The sequence below is a fragment of the Felis catus genome, chromosome F2 (assembly GCF_018350175.1).
Source record: "Felis catus isolate Fca126 chromosome F2, F.catus_Fca126_mat1.0, whole genome shotgun sequence".
Classification (NCBI taxonomy): Eukaryota; Metazoa; Chordata; class Mammalia; order Carnivora; family Felidae; genus Felis; species Felis catus.
This window is the reverse complement of record NC_058385.1, coordinates 83,426,315-83,449,050: the sequence shown is the minus strand read 5'-3', so window position 1 is coordinate 83,449,050 and position 22,736 is coordinate 83,426,315. Positions and strand designations below refer to the sequence as shown.

Sequence of the window (22,736 nt, the reverse complement as noted above, 5' to 3'; positions counted from 1 at the left end):
AGAGCCTGGAGCCTGTTTCGGATTCTGTGTCTCCCTCTCTCTCTGACCCTCCCCCATTCATGCTGTCTCTCCCTGTCCCAAAAATAAATAAACGTTGAAAAAAAAAGTTTTATGGCTTTACCTTTCATATTCAAATTTTTAGTCTGGGGTGATTTTTGTGTCTTTTGTAAAGTAGAATTCAGTTTTATTTTTCAAATAGGGATAATCAACTTTTCTACCCTCATTTGTGAATTCAGATCTGCAGTGTCCATCTGTTGTAGTTCATGTCCACATATGTGTGGGTGTATTTGAGAGCTCTGCACTGTGTTCCAATAGACCTTTTGTATATCCCCACACTAATGCCACTATGCTTCACTGCCAATCTTTTTTTCTTTTAATGTTTCTTTTCGAGAGACAGACAGGCAGATCGTGAGTGGGAGAGGGGCCGAAAGAGAGGAAGACAGAATCTGAAGCAGGTTCCAGGCTCTGAGCTGTCAGCACAGAGCCCGACATGGGGCTTGAACTCAGGGACCACAAAATCATGACTTGAGCCGAAGTCGGAGGCTTAACTGACTGAGCCACCCAGGAGTCCCTCACTACCAATCTTTATAGTGAATCTCATCTAAATAAGGTAAACCCCACCTTTTCTTTTGCTTCAAAGGCACCTTGACTATTTGTTTTTCCATATAAATTTTTTAATTGGCTTGTCAGTTTCTACTAAAAACTCCTTCGGGATTTTGTTCAAATTAATTCTATAGAGGATTTTGTTGCAGATTGAATCTCTTTAGTAAACAGTCATGAATCTTACATGAGCCTTGTATACCTCTCATTTATTTAAATCTTCTATAATGTTATTGTTATGTTATTGTTATATGCATATAACATTTGTTATTGTTTTTGTTATGTTATTGTTTAGTTGCTATTAGGATTCAAAGTGGGACACAAATCATACATATAATAAAAAATTTTTTTTGATTTTTGTTCCTGGTTCATGGCACAGAGCTCCTAAAACCCTTGGAATTTCCTAAGTGATAAAGATAATAGGAGCATCTTTTGTTCTAATGAAATGATTCTTGTGGGCCCCTAGAAAGCTTCAAGATGGGGGCTGGTCAGGGGCACCTGGGTGGCTCAGTCAGTTAAGTGTCTGACCTTGGCTCAGATCATGATCTCACGGTTCCTGAGTTTGAGTCTCACACCAGGCTCTCTGGTGTCAGGACAGAGCCTGCTTCGGATCCTCTGTCTCCCTCTCTCTGTCCCTCCCCCCACTCACGTGCTCTCTCTCTCTCTCTCGCTCTCTCTCTCTCTCTCAAAAAGAAATAAACATTTAAAAAAAGATGGGAGCTGGTCAGCAGAAAAATAATAATAAGCTTTTATTAGAGGCTTATACCTTTCAGCACCATCTCCCAACCTCCAGAGAGGAGAGAGGGGCTAGAGATTGAGCCAATCATCAATGACCACACTCATGCCTACATAATGAGACCTCAATGGAAACCCCTACAGGAGGGGATTTGAGGAGCTTCCAAGTTAGTGACCACATCCATGTGCTGGGAAGTGGTACACCCCAACTCCACAGAGACAGAGCTTCTGCATTTGAGATCCTTTCAGACTTCCCTTCCATACCTCCTCATCTGGCTATTGATTTGTATCTTTTATAATAAATTGTAATCATGAGTTAGCATTTTCCTGGGTTCTGTAAGTCCTTCTAGCAAATTGTTGAGCTTGGGGGTGGGGGTTGTGGGAACTCCTGACTTCATAACTCAGTCACACAGAAGTGTGAGTATCCCTGGCACTTGATATTTGTGACTGGTATCTTTAGTGTGGGAAGTCTTGTGGGCTGAGCCCTTAGCCTGTGTGGTCTGCTCTACCTCTGGTAGTTAAGTGTCAAAATTTAGTTGAGTTATAGGAGTCTAGCTGGTATTGGAGAGGATACCACATAGTTGGTGTCAGGAGGGGAAAAAAAAAAACCTCAGTCCTTAGATTTTTTTTTTTTTTTTTGTCTGTCTGGTCTATCAGTTATTGAAAAAGGCATATAACACCCTTCTACTATGATGGTATGTGTATTGTTCTTTATGATTCTCTAATTTTGAAGTATTTTGTGTTTTTTTTTTCAACGTTTATTTATTTTTGGGACAGAGAGAGACAGAGCATGAATGGGGGAGGGGCAGAGAGAGAGGGAGACACAGAATCGGAAACAGGCTCCAGGCTCTGAGCCATCAGCCCAGAGCCCAATGCCGGGCTCGAACTCACGGACCGCGAGATCGTGCCCTGGCTGAAGTCGGATGCTTAACCGACTGCGCCACCCAGGTGCCCCTAATTTTGAAGCATTTTGAAACTCTTATTCTGTGAACTTTAAATATTTGTATCTTCCTGATTAAATAAACATTTCAGAATTATTTAATGACATTCTGTTATCTATAGTAATACCTTGGTCTTAAAGATTACTTCATCTTGGGGCATCTGAGTGGCTCAGTCAGTTAAGCATCCGACTCTTGGTTTCACCTCAGGTCATGATCTCCTGGTTCATGAATTTGAGCCCCACATCAAGATCCATACAACAGTGCAGAGCCTGCCTGGGAGTCTCTCTTTCTCCCTGTCTCTCTGCCCTTCCCCTGTGTGCGCGCGCTCTCTCTCTCTCTCTCTCTCTCTCTCTCTCAAAATAAATAAATAAACTTTAAAAAATAAAAAGATTACTTTATCTCTAAGTTATACAGCTTCGATAGCTTTTCCATCTTTTTTTTTTTTTTTTTTTTAAGTACGCTCCACACCCAGTGTGGAGCCCAGTATGGGGCTCCAACCCACAACCCTGAAATCAGGGCCCGGGCTGAGATCAAAAGTTGAACGCTTAACCGATTGAGCTACCTAGGCATTCCACCATCTTCTTACTTTTAAACTTTGTGTCCTCACGGGGTGCCTGGGTGGCTCAGTCCGTTGAGTGTCCGGCTCCGGCTCAGGTCATGATCTCACAGTTTGTGGGTTTGAGCCCCGCATCGGGCTCTGTGCTGCTGGCTCAGAGCCTGGAGCCTGCTTCGAATTCTGTGTCTCCCTCTCTCCCTGCCCCTCCCCCGCTCATGCTGTCTCTCTCTCTCTCTCTCTCTCCTTCAAAAATAAATAAAAAACATTAAACTTTGTGTCCTCAGGTTTTAAATAAGTCTCCATATAGCATGGGGAGAAGAAAAAAAAAGGGCTCCTGGGTGCATCTGTCAGTTGACCATCAACTCTGGATTTCAGGTCAGGTCATAATTCCAGGGTCATGGAATGGAGCCCCACTTCAGTCTCCACGCTGAGCATGGACCCTGCTCAAGATTCTTTTTCCCTCTGCCCTCTCCCCGACTCGCTCTCTCTCAAATAAAAAAAAATAAATTGGGGCGCCTGGGTGGCGCAGTCGGTTAAGCGTCCGACTTCAGCCAGGGCACGATCTCGCGGTCCGTGAGTTCGAGCCCCGCGTCGGCCCCTGGGCTGATAGCTCAGAGCCTGGAGCCTGTTTCCGATTCTGTGTCTCCCTCTCTCTCTGCCCCTCCCCCGTTCATGCTCTGTCTCTCTCTGTCCCAAAAATAAAAAAATAAAAAACGTTGAAAAAAAATAAATAAATGAAAATATTTTAATGGTTGCAAATATATCTAGTAGAACTAATCTGAGTCGGCTTTCAAGTAACACTATACTGCTTCATAGGTAGCATAGGTACTTATAACCAAGTATTCCCAATTCCTCCCTCCCATCCCTTATGACATTGCTGTCTTCCATTTTACTCATCCATGTGCTATAATAACCTAATATATCGTTGCTATTATTACTCTGAAAAACAGTAATCTTTCAGAATAATCGGGAATAAGAAAAATAAAAGATTTTGTTTCACTGTCACTTATTCCTTCTCTGATCCTTTTCCTTTCTTCATGAGTTTCCGCCCTGTGACAGTTCCCAACTCTCTAAAGAGCTTTTAACATTTCTCACAAGGCCAGTCGGCTTCTGGCAACCAAGTCAGGACCAGGACCCAGGAACTTGCCAGGAGCGCAGAGTCTTCTGTGAGCAGCCTCCGGAACCGGTGACCCGATTGGTGGTGAGATGGAGGGCGCGGCGGAAGTTCAAGGCGGGCACTTCCTGTCCGGCCGCTCTGGCGCTCAGGGCCTGGCGTCTGCGAGGGGCGCGTCCACCCTTGTCCGAGCTGAGTGAGTCTGGGCGAGGGCGACCGGCGCGGAGGTGTCTGAGCGGCCGTGGGTAGCGCGCGGAGGTGGCGTGGGGTGTGGGGAGGCGGGCAGGGGAGCGGCGGAGGCCCCCGCGGAGACCCGCTCCGTGGCGTCCAGGCTCCCCGGGTCGCCGCGTGGATGAAGAAGGCCTTAACGAGGAGGCGAGGTTGGGACGTGGTCGGGGGATGAAACAAATTGTGCTTTTTCTCGAAAAGTGCTTTTCACGCAGCAGACTAGGTGAAAGGATAGAGTTAATAAAGCTGTCAGGGAAGGGACCTCGGTTCCTGGGTCTGAAGGGGACAAGCAGGAGATCACTTTCTGGAGCTAGAACAATCACGGCGTTCGTTCATTCATTTGTTGGGCGGTCAATAAACATTGCCTTAATGAAAGTGATTAAGGTTTAGCTATATTTTTCTTGGTTATGGTTTGCCAACACTATACAAAGTACTTTATACATTTTCCTCATTTAATTCTCAAAATAGTCGCTTAGGATAGCGGTAGTGTTCTCATTTTAAGGTCTGTGTAGAAACTCGTCACTTACCGGGGACCTTTGCATTAGTAGGTGGTGTATCCAAATTTGGAATTCAGCCGTCTTAGCTTCCAGAGCCCATGCTTCCAGCAGCAGTGTTACATGCCTTCCTGCCAGTCTGGAAGCAAAGGCAGAGTGCAGACCCACCAGCGATACACATTTCTACTTGAACTAAGGGGTTCGTTTGCATGGAGTGGGGAGCTGTGGAGGTGGGAGCTAGCTTTGTATCAGAGGCTGATTGGGAAGGTTTTGCTGAGAGTGATAACCCTCATGTCACCTGTCAGCCTGTAGTAAAACCAGAGGAGGGGTTCTAAATGTCATATGTATACTGACAGTTCCCAGTGTATACCCAGCCAGTTTCGGCCTTTCTCCTGAATTATGGACCCATATATGCAAAAGCTCTCATTCTCCACTTGTAAGTCTAATAGGCATCTTAAATACAACACATACAAAACCAATTTTTAATTTTTACCCTTCAGGTGTACTTCTACAGTCTTATCCTTTTGAGTGAATGGAGATGTCATCATCTCAATAGCTTGGGCCAGAATTCTTGATGTTTTATCCCAGATCTAATTCATCAGCAAATCCTATTAAGTATGCCTTTGAAATGCATCTAGAATCTGATCACTTATCAGCTGCTGCCACCACTCTGGTCACCTCTAGTGGATTATAGCCAGAGCCTTCCAACTGGTTTTCCTGTTTAGGCCCTGATAGCCCCCACCCCCCACCCCCAGTCTGTTCTCAAAGCAGGAGCTGGAAAGGCCACAAGACCTGTCAAGGTCATATCACTGTCCAGACCTTCTAGATGCTTCCCATCTCATTCAGATTTAAAGCCCAAATCCTATAGTCTAGGAGGCTCTCCACCCTCTTTTCTCGTGCCCTCCCCAGCTCCCCTTCAGCCCCTCTGGCCTCCTTGCCCTTACTTGAACACATCAAGTGAGCTTGCACCTCATAACCTTTGCACTTGCGCTTTCCCCTTCCTGGGATATATCTCCCCTAATATCCACATACTGCCTGCCCTCACTACAGTGAGATCTCTCCTTTGACGTTGCTTTATCAAAGGTGCCTTCCCTGACTATCCTCTGTAAAGTATCTCCTACCACCAAGTACTGCCCTCGTGCTACTCATTCTTTCTATCCTTTATCGTCACCCGTCATAGGCACTTAAAATTTTGTCTGTCAGCCTCCCTACTTGTTGTGCACTGCATTAGAAAGAGCCTGGTCTGCTTGTCCTCAGGTGTTTGCCCACTCTCCAGGACCTCCTAAGTGGGCCTGAGATGCAGCCCATTGGCTCCTCCAGCCAGGTGCACTGCTGGGGCCATCACGTGGTGGCCTTAGGATGCTGTTGTACCAGGGGCTGCTGGGGAGGCCTCATGGTGGGCAAGGGGATATAGTCTCAGGGACTACTGGGTGCTTAGTCCATCTGCCCTTCCCAGGGCTTTCTGGCAGCCCCACTCTCCATGTCTGCTGCCATGTCTGCTGCTCTTGAGATCCAGGCACAGAAGTCTCAGTGTTGCTGTGAGAAAAGCAGGCTGGTCACACTCCATTACAGTCTTCCCTCTCCCTGCAGTTTTGCCCACCTCCTTGGGAAAAGCTCAGAGATCCAATGATAGCCGTCAAGCAGCTCCTTCCTGATGGGCCCCAGGTGAGTGGTATGCATGGAGACACCTCTGTGTGGCCTTAGCCCTTTCTTGGCTGGAGTCTCTCCATGGTTCTCTCTATGAGGGGCTGGTCCCAGAGGGTAGTTGGCTGCCTGTCTTCACCAGTGTCCTCGGTCCCTGAGTTCAGGTCCCTGAAATGTGCCCCACACTGTGTCTTCCCAATCCCTGGACCAGACACAGTGGAGGGCAGGGGTTCGGCAGACAAAGACAAGTGGAAATGGTGCCTGCCTCAAAGAGGCCACTCTTGTGAGGATAAGTCTGGGACATGCGTTCAGAGGGATTTTGCCCATCCTGAGCCTAATGGCTCCTCCACACCCCAGACCCACCCTGGGCCTGATCCTGGGGTTGCAACAAGATCTTGTCATTCCAGGTCTCAGTTTCCTTTGAGGACGTGGCTGTGCTCCTCTCCTGGGAGGAGTGGGGCTGTCTGGGCCCTGCTCAGAAAGGCCTCTACAGGGACGTGATGCTGGAAACCTACAGAAATCTGGTCTCGCTGGGTAAGGCTTCTCTCTGAAGTTGGGCTCTGGGTTCCTTGCTCATGAATGGGACTGGGGCTAGGCTTGGGGCTAAGAGGCTCCTCATCCCCTGGGTCCGAACGCAAGACATTTATGACCCTGGTCCCAGGCAGGCCTGGTCTGCATAGAGGAGAGGACAGGCAGTGCCATTGACACCCCAATTTCCTTGTAGGAAGTATAGAAGAAGAGTATCATTCATTTAAGTTCATACAGGCAGTCAGGGACAGATCTAGGATTTGAATCCATTTGGTTTCAGAGCCCTACCTTACACCAGAATGTGCTGCTTCCCTTTAGTCCTTGTAGACAGTCCTTGGTAGACACCAAGATTCTGTGAGTCTTCTAGTGTGATGTGTTCAGGCCCCAACTCTGTCCCTTATCCACAGCCCCCAGAAGAGCTGGGTGTAACTTTTCTTCAGCTGGGGCAGAGGCCTGAATCTGTCTCCTTGATTTGCAGGCCAGGTGACAGGGGAGGTCATGACCAGCACACACGTGCTGCCCATGGGGCCATCCTGCCCTGGACTTGGATGAATTGTCAGTCTTGCTTCCTTTCTCTGGGACAGGACTTCAACGTTCCAAACCTGATGTCATCTCCAGGCTGGAGAAGGGGGAAGAACCATGGACCCCACACTCACTGAGAATTGAGGAGAGCTGGATCCGGAATCACAGGAGTGGAAGTAAGTCTCCAGGAATGCCCCCATGCTCTCCTGCCCCTGCTGGCAGGTGCTGCCACTTCTCCAGGCCCTTCTCTGTGATCTCTGGGCCACATCTCTTGTCACTGCCAAGGCTTTACTTTCCCTCTTCTCCATTTCTGCCTTTCTTCTCGTTTCTCTCTATACCCATAAATGAGTCCATGGTTCCCTTACCCTAGAAAATGATCAGAAAGATCCCAGAAAAGAGCTCAGGTATCTTTCTGGGGCGCTGACTCCCTGCCCTGGCTGCCCATTCCTTCTCAGACCTTGCTGGTCAGCTCTGCCTTGGCTGCTTGGAAAGACCACCCACAGATATGCCCTCCTGCCCAGAGTCATTCCTGCTATTGCTCACTTAGACTTCCCAGGCTGATTCAGGGCCTTGGAGAAAAACATGAGTTAGGGTTTCTTCATGTGTAGCAAAGAGTATGGGCATATAAATAGTGAACAGTAAGTGTAGCTGAATCCTCTGTGCTACCACAGCAGCTAACAATGCCTGGACATTTGTGCTCAGTACATGAACTTATGCAATCTTCCAAGGTCCTCACAGTTGGTGCTCAAGAAACTGAGGCACGAGAGATTCAGTTGCTGGCCTGAGATCACACAGCTGGCCAGGAACAGAGCTGGGTTGGATCTCTGGCATACTGGCTCCACATTCCATGCATTTTTCCCCCTTTTAGAAACAGCTTTATTAAGGTATATTAAGCATTAATATGCCATGCATGTTTAAGATGTGCAATATGCTAACATTTGTGCATTATGTATGTACGTGTGAAACTATTCACCACAGTCGAGATAGCAAGAATATCCTTTACCCCCAAAACTTTCTCCTGTTTCTTTGTAATCCCTCCTTCTCACTTCTTCCCATCTCTATCGTGAAGTGATTACTGATCTGCTTTCTGTCTATATAAATTACATTTCCTAGAGCTTTATATAATTGGAATCATAGAGCATGTATTCTTTTTTTTTGTCTGTCATCTTTTGACTCAACATAGTTCTTTTGATATTCTTCCATGTTATGTATCAATAACTTATTAATTTTTTTATTTTTTATTTTGTTTATTTTTTAGATTAGTATTTTATTGTATGGATATGCCACAATTTGTTTATCAATTCTGTTAACAGACATTTGGGTTGTTTCCAGTGTGGGGTTAATAACAGATAAAGCTGCTAAGAACATTTGTATGCAGACCCCTGTATGACCATTCATTTCCTTTACTCTTCGGTAAATACCTAGGAATAGAATGGATGGATTACATGGTAGGTATATATTTAACTTTTTAGGAACCTGCCAGACTCTTTTCCAAACTGGTTGCACCATTTGATCTTCCCACCAGCGATGGATGAGGGTTCCATTTTCTCTACATCCTCATCAATACTTGGTGTCATCAATCTTTTTCATTTTAGCCACTCTGACAGATGTGTAGTGGTGTCTCATTGTGGTTTCAATTTTAATTTCTCTAGTAATTAAAGATGTTAGCTGTCTTTCCATGTACTTGTTTCCCTTCTGTGTATTTTCAGTGGTGAAGTGTCTGTTCATGTCTTTGCCTATTTTTTAACTGGATTTTTTGCTTTCTGATTGTTAAATTTTTTTTGTTTTTTAATTTTTATTTAAAAAAAAATGTTTTTAATGTTTATTTTTGAGACAGAGACAGAGCGTGAGCAGGAGAGGAGCAGAGAGAGAGGGAGACACAGAATCCGAAGCAGGCTCCAGGCTTTGAGCTGTCAGCACAGAGCCTGACATGGGGCTCAAAATCATGAACCATGAGATTGTGACCTGAGCCAAAGTTGGACACTTAACTGACTTAGCCACCCCAGTGCTCCACCAAGATTTAATTTGTTTAATTTGTTTAATTTGTTAATCCACTTGTTCCAGCACCATTTGTTGAAAAAAAAACATTTTTTCTCCACTTGTATTGTCTTTGTGCTTTTGTCACAAATCAGTTGTCCATATATGTGTGGGTTTATTTCTGGACCCTCTGCTCTCTTCTGTTTGTCTATTGTCAGTCTCTACTGCAGTATCATACTGTTTTGATTACTGAGGCTTTATGAAAAGTCTTGAAATCAGGGGTGCCTGGGTGGCTCAGTCAGCTAAGTGTCTGACTCTTGATTTTGGCTCAGGTCATAATCTCATGGATCATGAGTCCCAGCCTTGCACTGGGCTCCATGCTGACAGTGTGGAGCCTGCTTGAGATTCTCTCTCTCTCCCTTTGTCTCTCCCTGTCCCTCTCCCTGCTCCTCCCCAACTCAAGTGCGCTCAAAAATAAATAAGTAAACTTAAAAAAAAAAGTCTTGAAATCAGGTAGTATTAATTCTCCAACTTTGTTCTTCATTTTCAGAGTTGCTTTGGCTATTCTAGGTCTTCTGTATTTCCATATGATCTTTAAAATCAGCTTGTTGATTTCTGCTCCTGCTAGACAGCTAGCATTTTATTGTGATTGCTTTGAATCTATAGACCAGTTTGGGGAGAATTGACATATATTGTGTTTTCTGACCCATGAACAAGATGTACGTCTCCATTTATTTATGTTTCAGTTTCTCAGTAGTATTTTAGTTTTCCACGTTTAGGCATTTAACATCTTTTGTCAGATTTATTCCTAAGTATTTTTATTTTTATGCTGCTGTGCATGGTATTTCCAATTCTTCATTACTTATGTATAAAAATATAGTTGATTTTTGCAAATCGTTCTTGTACCCTGCAATTTTGCACAGTCCATTTATCGAGTTTCCTGTATATGTGGGTGCACACAGTGGGAATGGTGGCATATAGGGAAATGAGTCCATGCTGGCAGGAAAGGGGTAGAGTTGGCAGAAGTGCTGTAAAATAACTGAGTGGTAGCATGCCTCTGTAACTCTCTTACCCAGATTTTGCCTGATGAAATTAAACCAGTTAAACTTATTTTTGGGTCCCCCTTCGTTTCTCCACATGCACCACCCTCTGTGGGTTACACAATATGTTAAACATTGTCCCCTGATGACTTCTATTTTGTCATATCTCCTTACCTGGAAGTAAGAAGTGGTTTATCTTCCAGGAGATTTCCAAGGGCCTTTGGTGCAACCTCCCATTACAATTTCTTGAGGGCTCAGAGTCCATGCCAGAAGCATTATTTTCCCTATTTCATAGATGAGGAAGTTGATGATCAGAGAGATGAGTCAGTTACACACAGCTGGGGAGTAGCTGGGATTTGAATCATGGCTGTTTGGCTCCAAGACTGTGTGGTTTCCTCTGTGCCACCTGAGACCAGGATGGACTTTGTCATTCTGCCCAGTTCCAGGGATGTTCACCGTCCTGCAGCTGAGCATTTAACATGCTTCTTCTCCTGGTGGCCTTGTCTGGTGGTCCTGGTGGTCCTGTGGTTTTGCCTCTTAGGTAGGAGGAGGAGCCTGAGAAGAACCTGAGCAAAAGGGAAGGGGGTCCAAGGACAAGGACACCCAGGCAGAAGAATTTGTCAAGAACAGGCTGGGAATTGGGGACAGAACGTGTATGAATTCAAATGTATCACTCAGCTATGATCTGGCTTACTTACGGTGAACAAGCTGGGTATCATCCTTGTGGCTGTCAGAGCCTATAGTGTACAGGGGAGGACAGACCAGAACAGAGACACACATGTTTAAAGAGAAGTAGACAGGGGCACCTGGGTGGCTCAGTCAGTTAAGCGTCCCAACTTCGGCTCAGGTCACGATCTCATGGTTCGTGGGCTTGAGCCCCTCATTGGGCTCTGTGTTGACAACTTGGAGCCTGGAGCCTGCTTCGGATTCTGTGTCTCCCTCTCTCTCTGCCCCTTCCCAGTTCACACTCTGCCTCTCTCTCTCTCTCTCAAAAAATAAATAAACATTAATAAAAAAAGAGAAGTAGACAGGACTGCATTAGGGCCTAGCAGGCTGTGTTAGATGTGTGTTAGATGTGATTCTGATCCCAGAGGAGTAGGAAGCTATGAAATGTGTGTTGAAAAGTAATTTATTTTGGGGGTGCCTGGGTGACTCTGTCAGTTAAGCTTCCAACTTCAGCTCAGGTCTTGTCTCATGGTTCATGAGTTCGAGCCCCACACCAGACTTATATTGATAATGCAGAGCCTGCTTGGAATTCTCTCTCTGCCTTTCCCTGCTTGCTCGCTCTCCCTCTCAAAATAAATACATAAACTTAAAAAATAAGATAATTTATTATTTTTAGGGGTGACTGGGTGACTGTTTTTTGAGTGGCTGACTCTTGATTTCGGCTCAGGTCATGATCCAGAGTGGTGGAATCAAGCCCTTCATCGGCTGTGCAGCTGAGCATGGGGCCTGCTTGGAATTCTCTCTCTCTGCCTAAAAAGAAAAAAAAAAGTATTTTTATACAGTGAACACGTATCATCTTACCAAAATAGTCTTGTAGAGAAGTACAGCAATGAGAATAAAATCACCCCAAATCTTCCTATGTAGAAATGTTCGTTCTTGGCACTAGGTGACAGTATTTCATAGACCACATATACGTTGGCTTGAACAGATAAAAGTTTCTTTTCCTCATGTAGTAGAGTCCCTGTTTGGTGTGTTCCCTGTTGGACATGCTTGTTCAGAAGCCAGTTTATCTGTTTTGTCTGCCGTCCTCTGGAGCAGCATGTCCAAATGCTCATCTCCAGCCCCGTCTCTATGCTCCGCGTCATAAACACATCTGTCCTCAGACTTGTGAGACAGAGAAAGAGCAGAGGAGGTAAATCCTGGCCTTGAAGAAGCCCGAATCACTGCCTCTCCCGTTCCAATGGTGAGTTCAGCTACATGGCCATACCTAGTACCTTTAGTTTCTTCGTGGTTGCTCCAGAACTTACCAGGTACATCTTAACTTATCAGAATCTCCTTCTGGTTTATACTAACAATTCCAGGGGCATGTAGAATTGTTGCTTCTACATGGCTTTATTTTCTCTTCCTCTCTTTGTGCTGATGTTACACAGTTCCATCTCTGTATGTTCCGAGTAAAACAATACATTTTCATAATTCTTACTTTATATAATTAATTATGTCTATTATGAAAATTGAGGGAAAAATGAGAACAAGAATGAATATAGAGTTTGTTGTATTTACTTTCTTAATTTACCATTTGTCTTCATTTGTTCCTGTACATTCCATTAGCCACCTGCTGTCATTTTCTGACTCCCAACAGCACTCTGCATTCACTCACCTCCTCTGTGCTGTCTTTGTCACATATAAAATATTTCTGTCTGTGATACTGTGATTTATAATGAATACATATTTGGTTCTCATCCCCATTTCTGGCACAGAGCTCCTGAATCCCTTGGAATTTCCCATGTGAGGAAAGCAACAAAGATTGCTCTACTGTTTTGATAATACCCTAGGGTATAAATAGCTCAGCAGTCTGATCCAATTAAACTTGGGCTGTGGTATTTTTAAAGCATTGTTAGAGGTTTGTTCTGACTCCAGCAGGGTGACTCCCTGCCCTCTCAGCCACACTCACCAGGACTTTTGCCTCTTTGCCTTGGAGTTGGAAGGAATGGTAACTACCCGTGGCCTAACCTCCTGGTGAGATGTGGTAAGCTTTCACTGGGAGCCAAGGAGAAAGGCCCCTTCTTCCTGTCCCCACCGAACCCAAGTACAGCATCTGTCAGGCTGAGCTATGGGTAGAGATGGAGTGGGTCATGGCTCAAATGCCCTACATTCTCAGTGTTCATACCAAATTTTAGTAGATTTTCTTGAATAAGAAAACTGCTTCTTGATTTGCAGTTTGCCCTTAGGATAATTTCCGGAGACTAAATCATTGTTAGTTTGGTTTTTTGTTGTTGTCATTTTTGTTTTTTGTTTTTTTGTTTTTGTTTTTAATTTAAATCCAGGGTGGTTAACATACAGTGTGGTCTTGGCTTCAGGAATAGAACCCAGTGATTCATCTCTTACATATGACACCCAGTGCACATCCCAAAAAGTGCCCTCCCTAATGCCCTTCACCCATTTAATCCGTCCCCCTACCCACCTCCCCTACAGCAACCCTGTTTGTTCTCTATATTTAAGAGTCTTTTATGGTTTGCCTCCTTCTCTGTTATTATCATATTTTTCTATCCCTTCCCCTGTGTTCATCTGTTTTTATAATTCTTACCATCTTTGTTTTGCTGTAACATGGATCCAGTGAGTTCTTTACACTGTCATCCTGGAAATGCAATTTCCTAGCTTTCAGTTTTGAAGACTGTTTTTGCTAGATGCTGAAATCTGTGTTGCCATTTATTTTCTTCAGCCCATTAACAACACCCTTTTGTCTACTGCCTTCCACTTCTACAGTTGAACAGTTAGCCTGCAGTCTTATTTTGCTTTTAAGTTGATAAGTCTTTTTCTTCTTGCTGCTCTAAATATTTTCTTTCTTTAGTTTTTAGCACTTTGATTATGTTATACCCAGGTGTGGGGTCTTTTTGCATTTATATTGCTTATGATTCTTCATGCTTTTTGCAATGATTTGTAGATTTTTGTCAGTTGTGGAAAGTTGTAAGCTAATATTTATTTTTTTTTAAGTTTTTATTTTAATTCCAGTTGGCTAGCATACAGTGTGATATGAGGTTCAGGTGTACAATAGAATGATTCAACAATTCCATACATCACCCACTGTTCATCAGAACAAGTGCACTCCTTCATCCCCATCACCTATTTAGCCCATCCCCATACCCACCTCCCCACTGGAAACCATCAGTTTGTTCTCTATAATTAAGAGTCTGTTTCTTAATTTGCCTCTCTCTCTTTTGTTTTTCTTTGCTCATTTGTTTCTTAAATTGCACATATGAGGGGCACCTAGGTGGCTCAGTTGGCTAAGCATTCGACTTCAGCTCAGGTCATGATCTCACAGTTCGTGGGTTTGAGCCCCGCATCGGGCTCTGTGCTGATGGCTCAGAGCCTAGAGCCTGCTTCGGATTCTGTGTCTCCCTCTCTCTCTGCCCCTCCCCCGCTCATGCTCTGTGTATCTTTCCTTCAAAAATAAATGTTAAAATTAAAAATAAAATAAAAATAAAAAATAAAATAAAATAAATTGCACATATGAGTGAAATCATATGGTATTTTTTTTCTCTAACTTATTTCACCTAGAATAATACTCTCTAGCTCTATCCATGTCATTACAAATGGCAAGATTTCATTCTTTTCCATTGCCCATATATACACCATGTGTATCCATTCATCAATGGATGGACACTCGGGCTGCTTTCGTATCTTGGCTATTGTAAATAATGCTCCTGTAAATGTAGGGGTGCATGAATCCCTTTGAATTAGTGTTTTTGTATTCTTTGGGAAAATTCCCAGTAGTGCAATTGCTAGGTCATATGGTAGTTCTATTTTTAACTTTCTGAGAAACCTTCATACTGTTTTCTAGGGCAGCTGCAACAGCTTACATTCCCACCAGCAGTGCACAAACGTTCCTTTTTCTCCATATCCTTGCCAGCATCTATTATTTCTTGGGTTGTTGATTTTAGCCATTCTGATAGATGTGAGGAAGCCAGTATTTCTTTTGTCCTGTTCCTTTTCTCCTCTTTTTCTGGGATTGTAACTATACATATATTACACTGTTCTACCATATCACACCTGTTTCTTATGCTCTTTTCTATATTTCCTGTCCTTTTTTCCCCCTCTGTGTTTCAATCTGAAACTTAAGAATACTATTACTTGTGTACCTTCCAGTTAAGTAATCCTCTTTTCTATTATGTCCTATCTGCTAACAAACTCTCTATTGAACTCTTAATTTCAGTTTCTGTTTGATTTCTGGTCACATTCTGTATCTCTTTATGTTCTTATATATACTAATCAGTTTTGCTTTTGATATTGGTTCATGACAGTATCTGAATCACCTGTGGGTTTGTTTCTATTGTGTATTTTTTTCTCTTGGTTTCTTGTCATTATTCTTTTTCTTAACATACTTTCTGATATTTAATTGAGAGTCAATATTATAGATAAAACATTATAGAGTCTCCATTTGATGTCATACTCTTGAAAGAGGATTAAGTCTCCTTTTGGCAGAAAGATAACATGACATTGAATCGCCATGTCTTGTCAAGGGGTTGGTCTTAGGCTTTGTTAGAGCTGTTAGAGTTAGACTTTGTTAGAGTAATTTCCTACTCATTGGTCACCTTTGAGGAATGCTAGGGAGTTGATTCATATTCTGAAAACTGGTGAATAAAAATATCAAGTGTTTATTCTGCCTTTATAAGATGTATTATACCTCAGGATAAGTGAACAATTGGTGAGTAGAAATTTCTCTTCATAGAGCTTCCAGCTTTCAAAAAAATAAAAGAGGGGCGCCTGGGTGGCTCAGTCGGTTAAGCGGCCGACTTCGGCTCAGGTCACAATCTCACACACTCCGTGAGTTCAAGCCCCGTGTCGGGCTCTGGGCTGACGGCTCAGAGCCTGGAGCCTGTTTCCGATTCTGTGCCTCCTTCTCTCTCTGACCCTCCCCTGTTCATGCTCTGTCTCTGTCTCAAAAATAAATAAACATTAAAAAAAATTTTTTTTTTTAATTTTTTTTTTCAACGTTTATTTATTTTTGGGACAGAGAGAGACAGAGCATGAACGGGGGAGGGGCAGAGAGAGAGGGAGACACAGAATCTGAAACAGGCTCCAGGCTCAGAGCCATCAGCCCAGAGCCCGACACGGGGCTTGAACTCACGGACCGCGAGATTGTGACCTGGCTGAAGCCGGACGCTTAACCGACTGCGCCACCCAGGCGCCCCAAAAAAATTTAAAAAAAAAAAAGAAAAGAAAAAGAAAAGAATGACAGAATTAGAAATCACTATTTAAAAATTCCAAATTTAAAAATGAATATAGGGGCGCCTGGGTGGCTCAGTCGGTTAGGCAGCTGACTTTGGCTCAGGTCATGATCTCGCAGTCCAGGAGTTCGAGCCCCGCGTCGGGCTCTGTGCTGACAGCTCAGAGCCCGGAACCTGTTTCAGATTCTGTGTCTCCCTCTCTCTCTCTGACACTCCCCCATTCATGCTCTGTCTCTCTCTGTCTCAAAAATAAATAAACGTTAAAAAAAATTTTTTAAATAAAAATGAATATAAATAATGATCACTAATGGCTGCTAACATTGCAAAAAAGAGAAGCAACCAGACATTTTGCACCTCCTGATGGAAAAACAGTCTACCACTTATAAAGAGTTGTTTTTAGTTTAGTTTTTTTTTTTAAAGACCTGAATCCTGAGATATCAACTAAAAGGTGTAAATACAGAAACAGCTAATAGTGACACATCCTTCCTCTAACTTTGTACAAAGAATACCCAACAGTAAGGCATCGTCTATCTAAGGCAAAAATTAGGGGATTGCCTCAAAAAACCAACCATAGAAGAAAGACTTCTAAATTTTGACATTTGGGGATGCCCTGGCCTTATAACTACCACCTTACTCAAATGTGCCTCCACTTGACAAGTACCATTCATCCACAGAGCTCCCAAGCATCTTTTTATTGTCTCATGTTAAAATACAAATAGGCAACCAAGGATCACTAGATTCCTGAGGGAAAATGACAGCATGAATCAGCATGAGATGTTGCTTCTTGACCCACAGATCATTCTATTCTGTGGTTGGTTGGTTGGTTGGTTGGTTGGTTGGTTGGTTGGTTTTTGAAAGGGAGAGAGTGCACACAAGTCAGGGAGGGACAGAGAGAGAGAAAATCCCAAGCAGGCTCCACACTGTGAGCACAGAGCCCAAAGTGGGGCTCAATCCCACAAACCGTGAGATCATGACCTGAGCCAAAATCAAGAGTCAAACTCTTAACCAACTGAGCCACCCAGGCACCCCTCTTCTGTGGTTTCTCATTTTGTTCACATTCTTCATTGTTTCCTACCCAGGGAAATAATACCTCTCGACTGGGATCTTTTTAGACTCCACCTCTAAGATGTTGAGGACTCTTGACACTTCAGATACTCCTGATAGAAGCCACAGGAATTCTGGGTGTTTACATCCAGAGTCTGCCCCTTCAGACTGCTCATAAGTTTCTAGAATAAATTTTTGTTTGTTTTTAGCTTCCATACTTAAGTAAATCCCTTTGAAGTACTGTGAGTAGTTCACTGAAGTCTGTTAAAAGGACTTAGCCCAATGCTAGACACCATCTAATCAACGTTTTCAGCTCTGTTTCCTTGTCTGGCCAAACAGTCTGCAAGTAACAGCCTGTTACAGCTCTATAAGAACTAGTTTACAAAAGAGGTTCAATTATGCTTTCATGGCATCCCACAACAGGGCTCCCCTCTTCAGTGTTCTGACCTGGGTTATCCTTCCAACAGTCATTGTGTCCACATGATTCAGTGGTTTAGTGTGAAATTTTTGTTTTGTCTTTAGTAAATTTCCTTTCATTGAATTTCAGAATTCGGTTGTATCACAATTTTTACCAATACTCAGGTACTTTTGTACATTGGGAATGTGTGGTATGGACTGTTGCACACATTTAGCTTTTCTGCCTTGTACTGTGCCTGCTGTTTGGATGAGTATCTGTTTTTGTATCTTTTCTTTGTATCTATTTTTCTCTATTTACCCTAATTTGCTTCTATAAAGCCAATCAAATCATTTTTCCATTATCTATATATACTCTGTATACCCTTTATTCATTACAAGCCATTTATCATTCATTTATTTTTAAACAAATATTTGAATATCTATTATAGAAAGCTATAAGCAGCTATAAGAAGATACCTTGTTTGCAAAGTATGCAGCAATGACATGATCAGCAGAGGTGGTGACCTTCCGAGCCTCCACTCCTGTTACCCTCATCACCTTTCTGAGCGCCCTCAAGTCATGCCTCACTGTTTCTGCTCCATCTGTGCCTAGTTGGCCCATCTGCAGATGTAACACTTTGACCTTGGGCTTCTCCTTACTTCCTCCCCACACCAGCTTTTGTTGCTTTGATAGAATGCTTCTCTCCCCTCTTGCCTCATCCCAGTGAGGTCATTTATTTTTCGCTTTTCCATTCTGAAAATCCAGTATCCTCCTAGGAGATACTTGTTTCATATAAATGTTCCTATTTATGCTCTAATTCTTTTTCCCATAGTAGAATACACATAACTCATTTTTCTTCTTCATTCTTTCAGGTTTTGAGTCTCTAATGGAAAAAAAGGAATTAACTCCAAAACAGGAAATTTCCAAAGCAGTGGAGTCCCAGAGAGCAAAACCAGAAGAACATGCAAGAAATATATCCAAGGAATCTGATTTTGAAGAAATGTGTAAAACTGAGGGAAAGATAAAGAATTACTGGGGACAATCTACAGTGGAAAGACTTAAGAAATCCTTCTACCAGAAGAACAATTCCAGACCGGTGACATTGACACGTGTGAAAACCCCTAAGGGGGAAGGCCAGATATCCGGTTCCACGGAGGTAAACTGCACTGCAGACCCAAACCCTGTCGGATTTCATCGAGGGTCTAGAGGGGAGAGTCTCCACCAGACTGTGCCACATGTAGATGACTTTCAACAAACTCAGGACCTCATTAATCTCCCATGTTTCCATCTAGGAGAAAGATCATGTCAGACAGATGTGTTTGTGAAAGTGGCCAGGCAGAGTTCAGTTCCTGGTGAGAGTCAGAGGGTTAACAGGCCAAAGAAATCCTTTGAGTGTACTGAGTGTGGAAAACCTTTCAGCCGGAGTAGAGCTCTTTCTCAACATGGGAGTAATCACACCAGAGAGAAGCCCTTTGAGTGTGGTGGATGTGGAAAAACTTCCTGCCACTGCTCTGTCTTCAACCAACATCAGAGAGTTCACTGTGGAGAGAAGCCCCACACCTATGCTGAGTGCGACAAAGCTTCCAGGGCTCATGCCTACTTCATTCAGCACCATAACATTCACACTAGAGAAAGACTTTATGAGTGCAGTGAATGTGGAAAAGCTTTCAGTACGTGTTCATCTTATAGTCAGCATCTTAAGATTCATACTGGGCAGAAACCTCATGAGTGTAATCAGTGTGGGAAAGCCTTCAGTCATAGCTCTAACCTGATTCATCATCAGAGAACTCATAGCGGAGAGAAACCTTACACGTGTAAGGAATGTGGGAAGGCTTTTAGTAGACAGTCACACCTCCTTCAGCATGAGAGAACTCATTCTGGAGAGAAACCTTATGACTGTACTGAGTGTGGCAAAGCCTTCAGTGCACGATTATCTCTCATTCAACATCAGAGAATTCACACAGGAGAAAAACCCTATGAATGCAATGAATGCGGGAAATCCTTTAGCCTGAACCGAACCCTTATCGTTCATCAGAGAATTCATACTGGAGAGAAACCCTATAGGTGTAATGAATGTGGGAAATCCTTCAGTCAACGTTCCCAAGTCATTCAGCACAAGAGAATTCACACTGGTGAGAAGCCTTATATATGCAATGAGTGTGGAAAATCATTCAGCGCTCGCCTGTCCCTTGTCCAGCATCAGAGAATTCACACTGGAGAAAAACCTTATGGATGCAATGAGTGTGGGAAGACATTCAGTCAAAAGGGACATCTGATTCAGCATCAGCGAATTCACACTGGAGAAAAACCCTATGAGTGTAATGAGTGTGGAAAGGCCTTCAGCCAGAGTTTTAATCTCATTCATCATCAAAGGACACACAATGGTGAGAAGCCCTATGAATGTAATGAGTGTGATAAAGCCTTCAGTGTGCTCTCTTCCCTTGTTCAACATCAGAGAGTCCATAATGGTGAAAAGCCCTATGAGTGTCACAAATGTGGGAAGGCTTTTAGCCAGGGCTCACACCTCATTCAGCATCAGAGGAGCCACACTGGAGAGAAACCCTATGAGTGTAACGAGTGTGGGAAAACCTTTGGGCAGATATCCACCCTAATTAAACATGAGAGAACACACAATGGAGAGAAGCCCTATGAGTGTGGAGACTGTGGAAAAGCCTTCAGCCAGAGTGCACACCTTGTCCGCCATCGAAGGATTCACACTGGAGAGAATCCCTACGAGTGCAGTGACTGCGGGAAGGCCTTCAACGTCCGCTCCTCTCTCATCCAGCATCACAGAATTCATACAGGAGAGAAGCCTTATGAATGTGAGAAGTGTGGCAAGGCCTTCAGTCAGCATTCACAATTTATTCAGCATCAGAGGATTCACACTGGAGAGAAGCCCTATATGTGCAATGAATGTGAGAAAGCCTTCAGTGCACGCTTGTCCCTTATCCAACACAAGAGAATTCACACAGGAGAGAAACCCTACAAATGCACTGAATGTGGAAAATCCTTCCGACAAAGCTCTCACCTCATTCGTCATCAGAGAGTTCACAGTGGAAAACGACCTTATACGTGTAATGAATGTGGGAAAACTTTTAGTCAGAGAATAACTCTTACTGGTCATGAGAAAATTCACACTGGAGAGCAAGCCTATAAGTGTATTAATTGTGGGGCCCTCTTTAGTGCACAGGCAGCTTTCATTCAGCATCGTAAAGTTCACAATGGAGAATAACTCCACTTTATTCGATAGTCTTCCCTGTTTTACATCAGAAGCAATATACTGATGGGAAAGCTGTCACTTTTACAGCTTTCATTTTGGAGATTCATCTCTCCAGTGATTTAAGATCTCCCAGTGTGCTGTTAACTAAAGGTAGGCTGCAAAATTATGTGCTAAAAATTCCAAGGTCACATGCCTTCCCTCAGATTCAGAGGGTGGCGCTGTGCTTCAGTACTTTAAACAAGCACGGCTTAAATATACTTATTTAAAATCATGTTTTCATAGCACCAGATCTTAAGGTGCAGTGAGGTATTTTATGAGGTCACTTGCTTTTCTTTCCTTGTACTCATCTATTTCAGGTTCAAGAAAAGTTCACTGGAATCCTTGCACTTTCAATCATGATAGAGCCAGGTTGGGATTTCTTTGTTAGGGCCTCTTCAAAATGTTTTCGTTCTGTTGTGAGGAATATCCCTTTAACTTCAAAAATGTTATCCCTTTTCAGCATCAGGTAATTCAGACAGGAGAGAAACCTTATGAGCTTGAGCAAAGTTTGTTAAGGAACGACATGAGGCTTATGTGTAGATTGAAACTTGTAAGATCCTGCTAAGAAGTCAAATGACACAAGTAAAATGGGTTTTTCTACAAGGTAATTGGGAAAGACAAAATCCTGTGAATTGGGAGGAAAGCAGCCATAAAGTAGACACACAGTGGTATATGGGATATGACTTAACAGGTTTTGTTCTCAAAACCAAGGTTGGTGTATTCTGTATCAGTTTCTCAGGGGGAGAAGGTGAGTGGTCATAACTGTGTTCTGGGCAGCCTGGCACTGAGTAGACTCTGGTGAGGAGTGGCAGGTCCTTCTGCTGCCAGAGGACAGGATTCCAGGTGAGGTAGGTAAGTAGATAATTGTGCAGGTTGTTTGTCAGCCTGGGAACTCTTGTGTGCATGTTTTAAAGCTGCCTTTTGTCCTCCAGAGTGATGTTGGTCAGCAAGGTCTCAGTGTCCTTTGGTTCTTGATATTTGAGATGACAAATATCCTAGGAGCTCTGTTTTCCTAAAGCCAGTTTCCAGAGTTGCCACCCTTGCCTGTGGTGCTTCTGGCCCAGGTTCCCTTATGAGTGGTTCACTTCAGTATCCTCAGAACCCTGTTCTCCAGAAACTTCTTTAGCACTTTTTCCTACTTTCTTTGTGGAGGAAAGATTAACATCAAAATGGTCTGAAACAGGCTATAAATAAATAGAAATTCAGCAACAGCAGTCTGTGAGAAACAGTTGTAGAAGCTGAAATCTGACAACTGAAAGTAGCTTAGAGTCTGATGAACAATTTGAATGCCATATGAACAAACACTTGAGAGGAGATTGACCAGTTAATATTTGGGATAAGCTATAATGGAATGGTGCTTTGTATATAAGAATCAGGGTAAGAAAGAATAAGTGAGAGCAATTGGCCATTTTATTCCTTTATAGTGTCATTTTCACTAATAAAATTATTCCAGTTTTCCCATTTATTAAAGGAGCTTTCTTAGAATTTGACTCCATTCTTTTTTCTTACATTGACTTGACCTGTACTTCAGATTTTATTTTCCAGGCTGTTATCCATATGGTAGTGGCAGTGGTCTTTACTTCTCTTAGAATGTTGAAAAGCTGATTAGAAAAATCTGCCTCTTGATGATAATCCTCCTAAGCATACTTCACCGCAAATAGCTTTGACTTAAAAAATGAAAATGGGAGTGAATTTACTGTGATAATAATGGTTGTATGCTGAATGAAAATTGTGATTCAGTCAATAAACCTTTACTTTTTTACCTTA

General features: G+C 43.2%; 1 protein-coding gene across 4 annotated transcripts in view; it reads left to right on the top strand.

Annotated features, from left to right (window-relative positions):
* The window catches only part of LOC101098926 (zinc finger protein 252-like), a 25,960-nt gene extending 3,224 nt beyond the window's left edge, over positions 1 to 22,736 (top strand). Inside the window, exons 2-6 of one of the 4 annotated variants that reach the window (XM_019823287.2) lie at positions 3,931 to 4,142; positions 6,259 to 6,333; positions 6,720 to 6,846; positions 7,425 to 7,538; positions 18,583 to 22,736. In XM_019823287.2, coding sequence (XP_019678846.1) covers positions 6,295 to 6,333; positions 6,720 to 6,846; positions 7,425 to 7,538; positions 18,583 to 20,942 — 2,640 coding nt within the window. In that variant the 5' untranslated portion in view covers positions 3,931 to 4,142; positions 6,259 to 6,294 and the 3' untranslated portion in view covers positions 20,943 to 22,736. Of the gene's footprint in view, positions 1 to 3,930; positions 4,143 to 4,277; positions 4,868 to 6,258; positions 6,334 to 6,719; positions 6,847 to 7,424; positions 7,539 to 18,582 lie in introns of those variants that run through there. The other 3 variants (XM_045049651.1, XM_019823289.2, XM_045049652.1) reach the window with 3 other exon arrangements.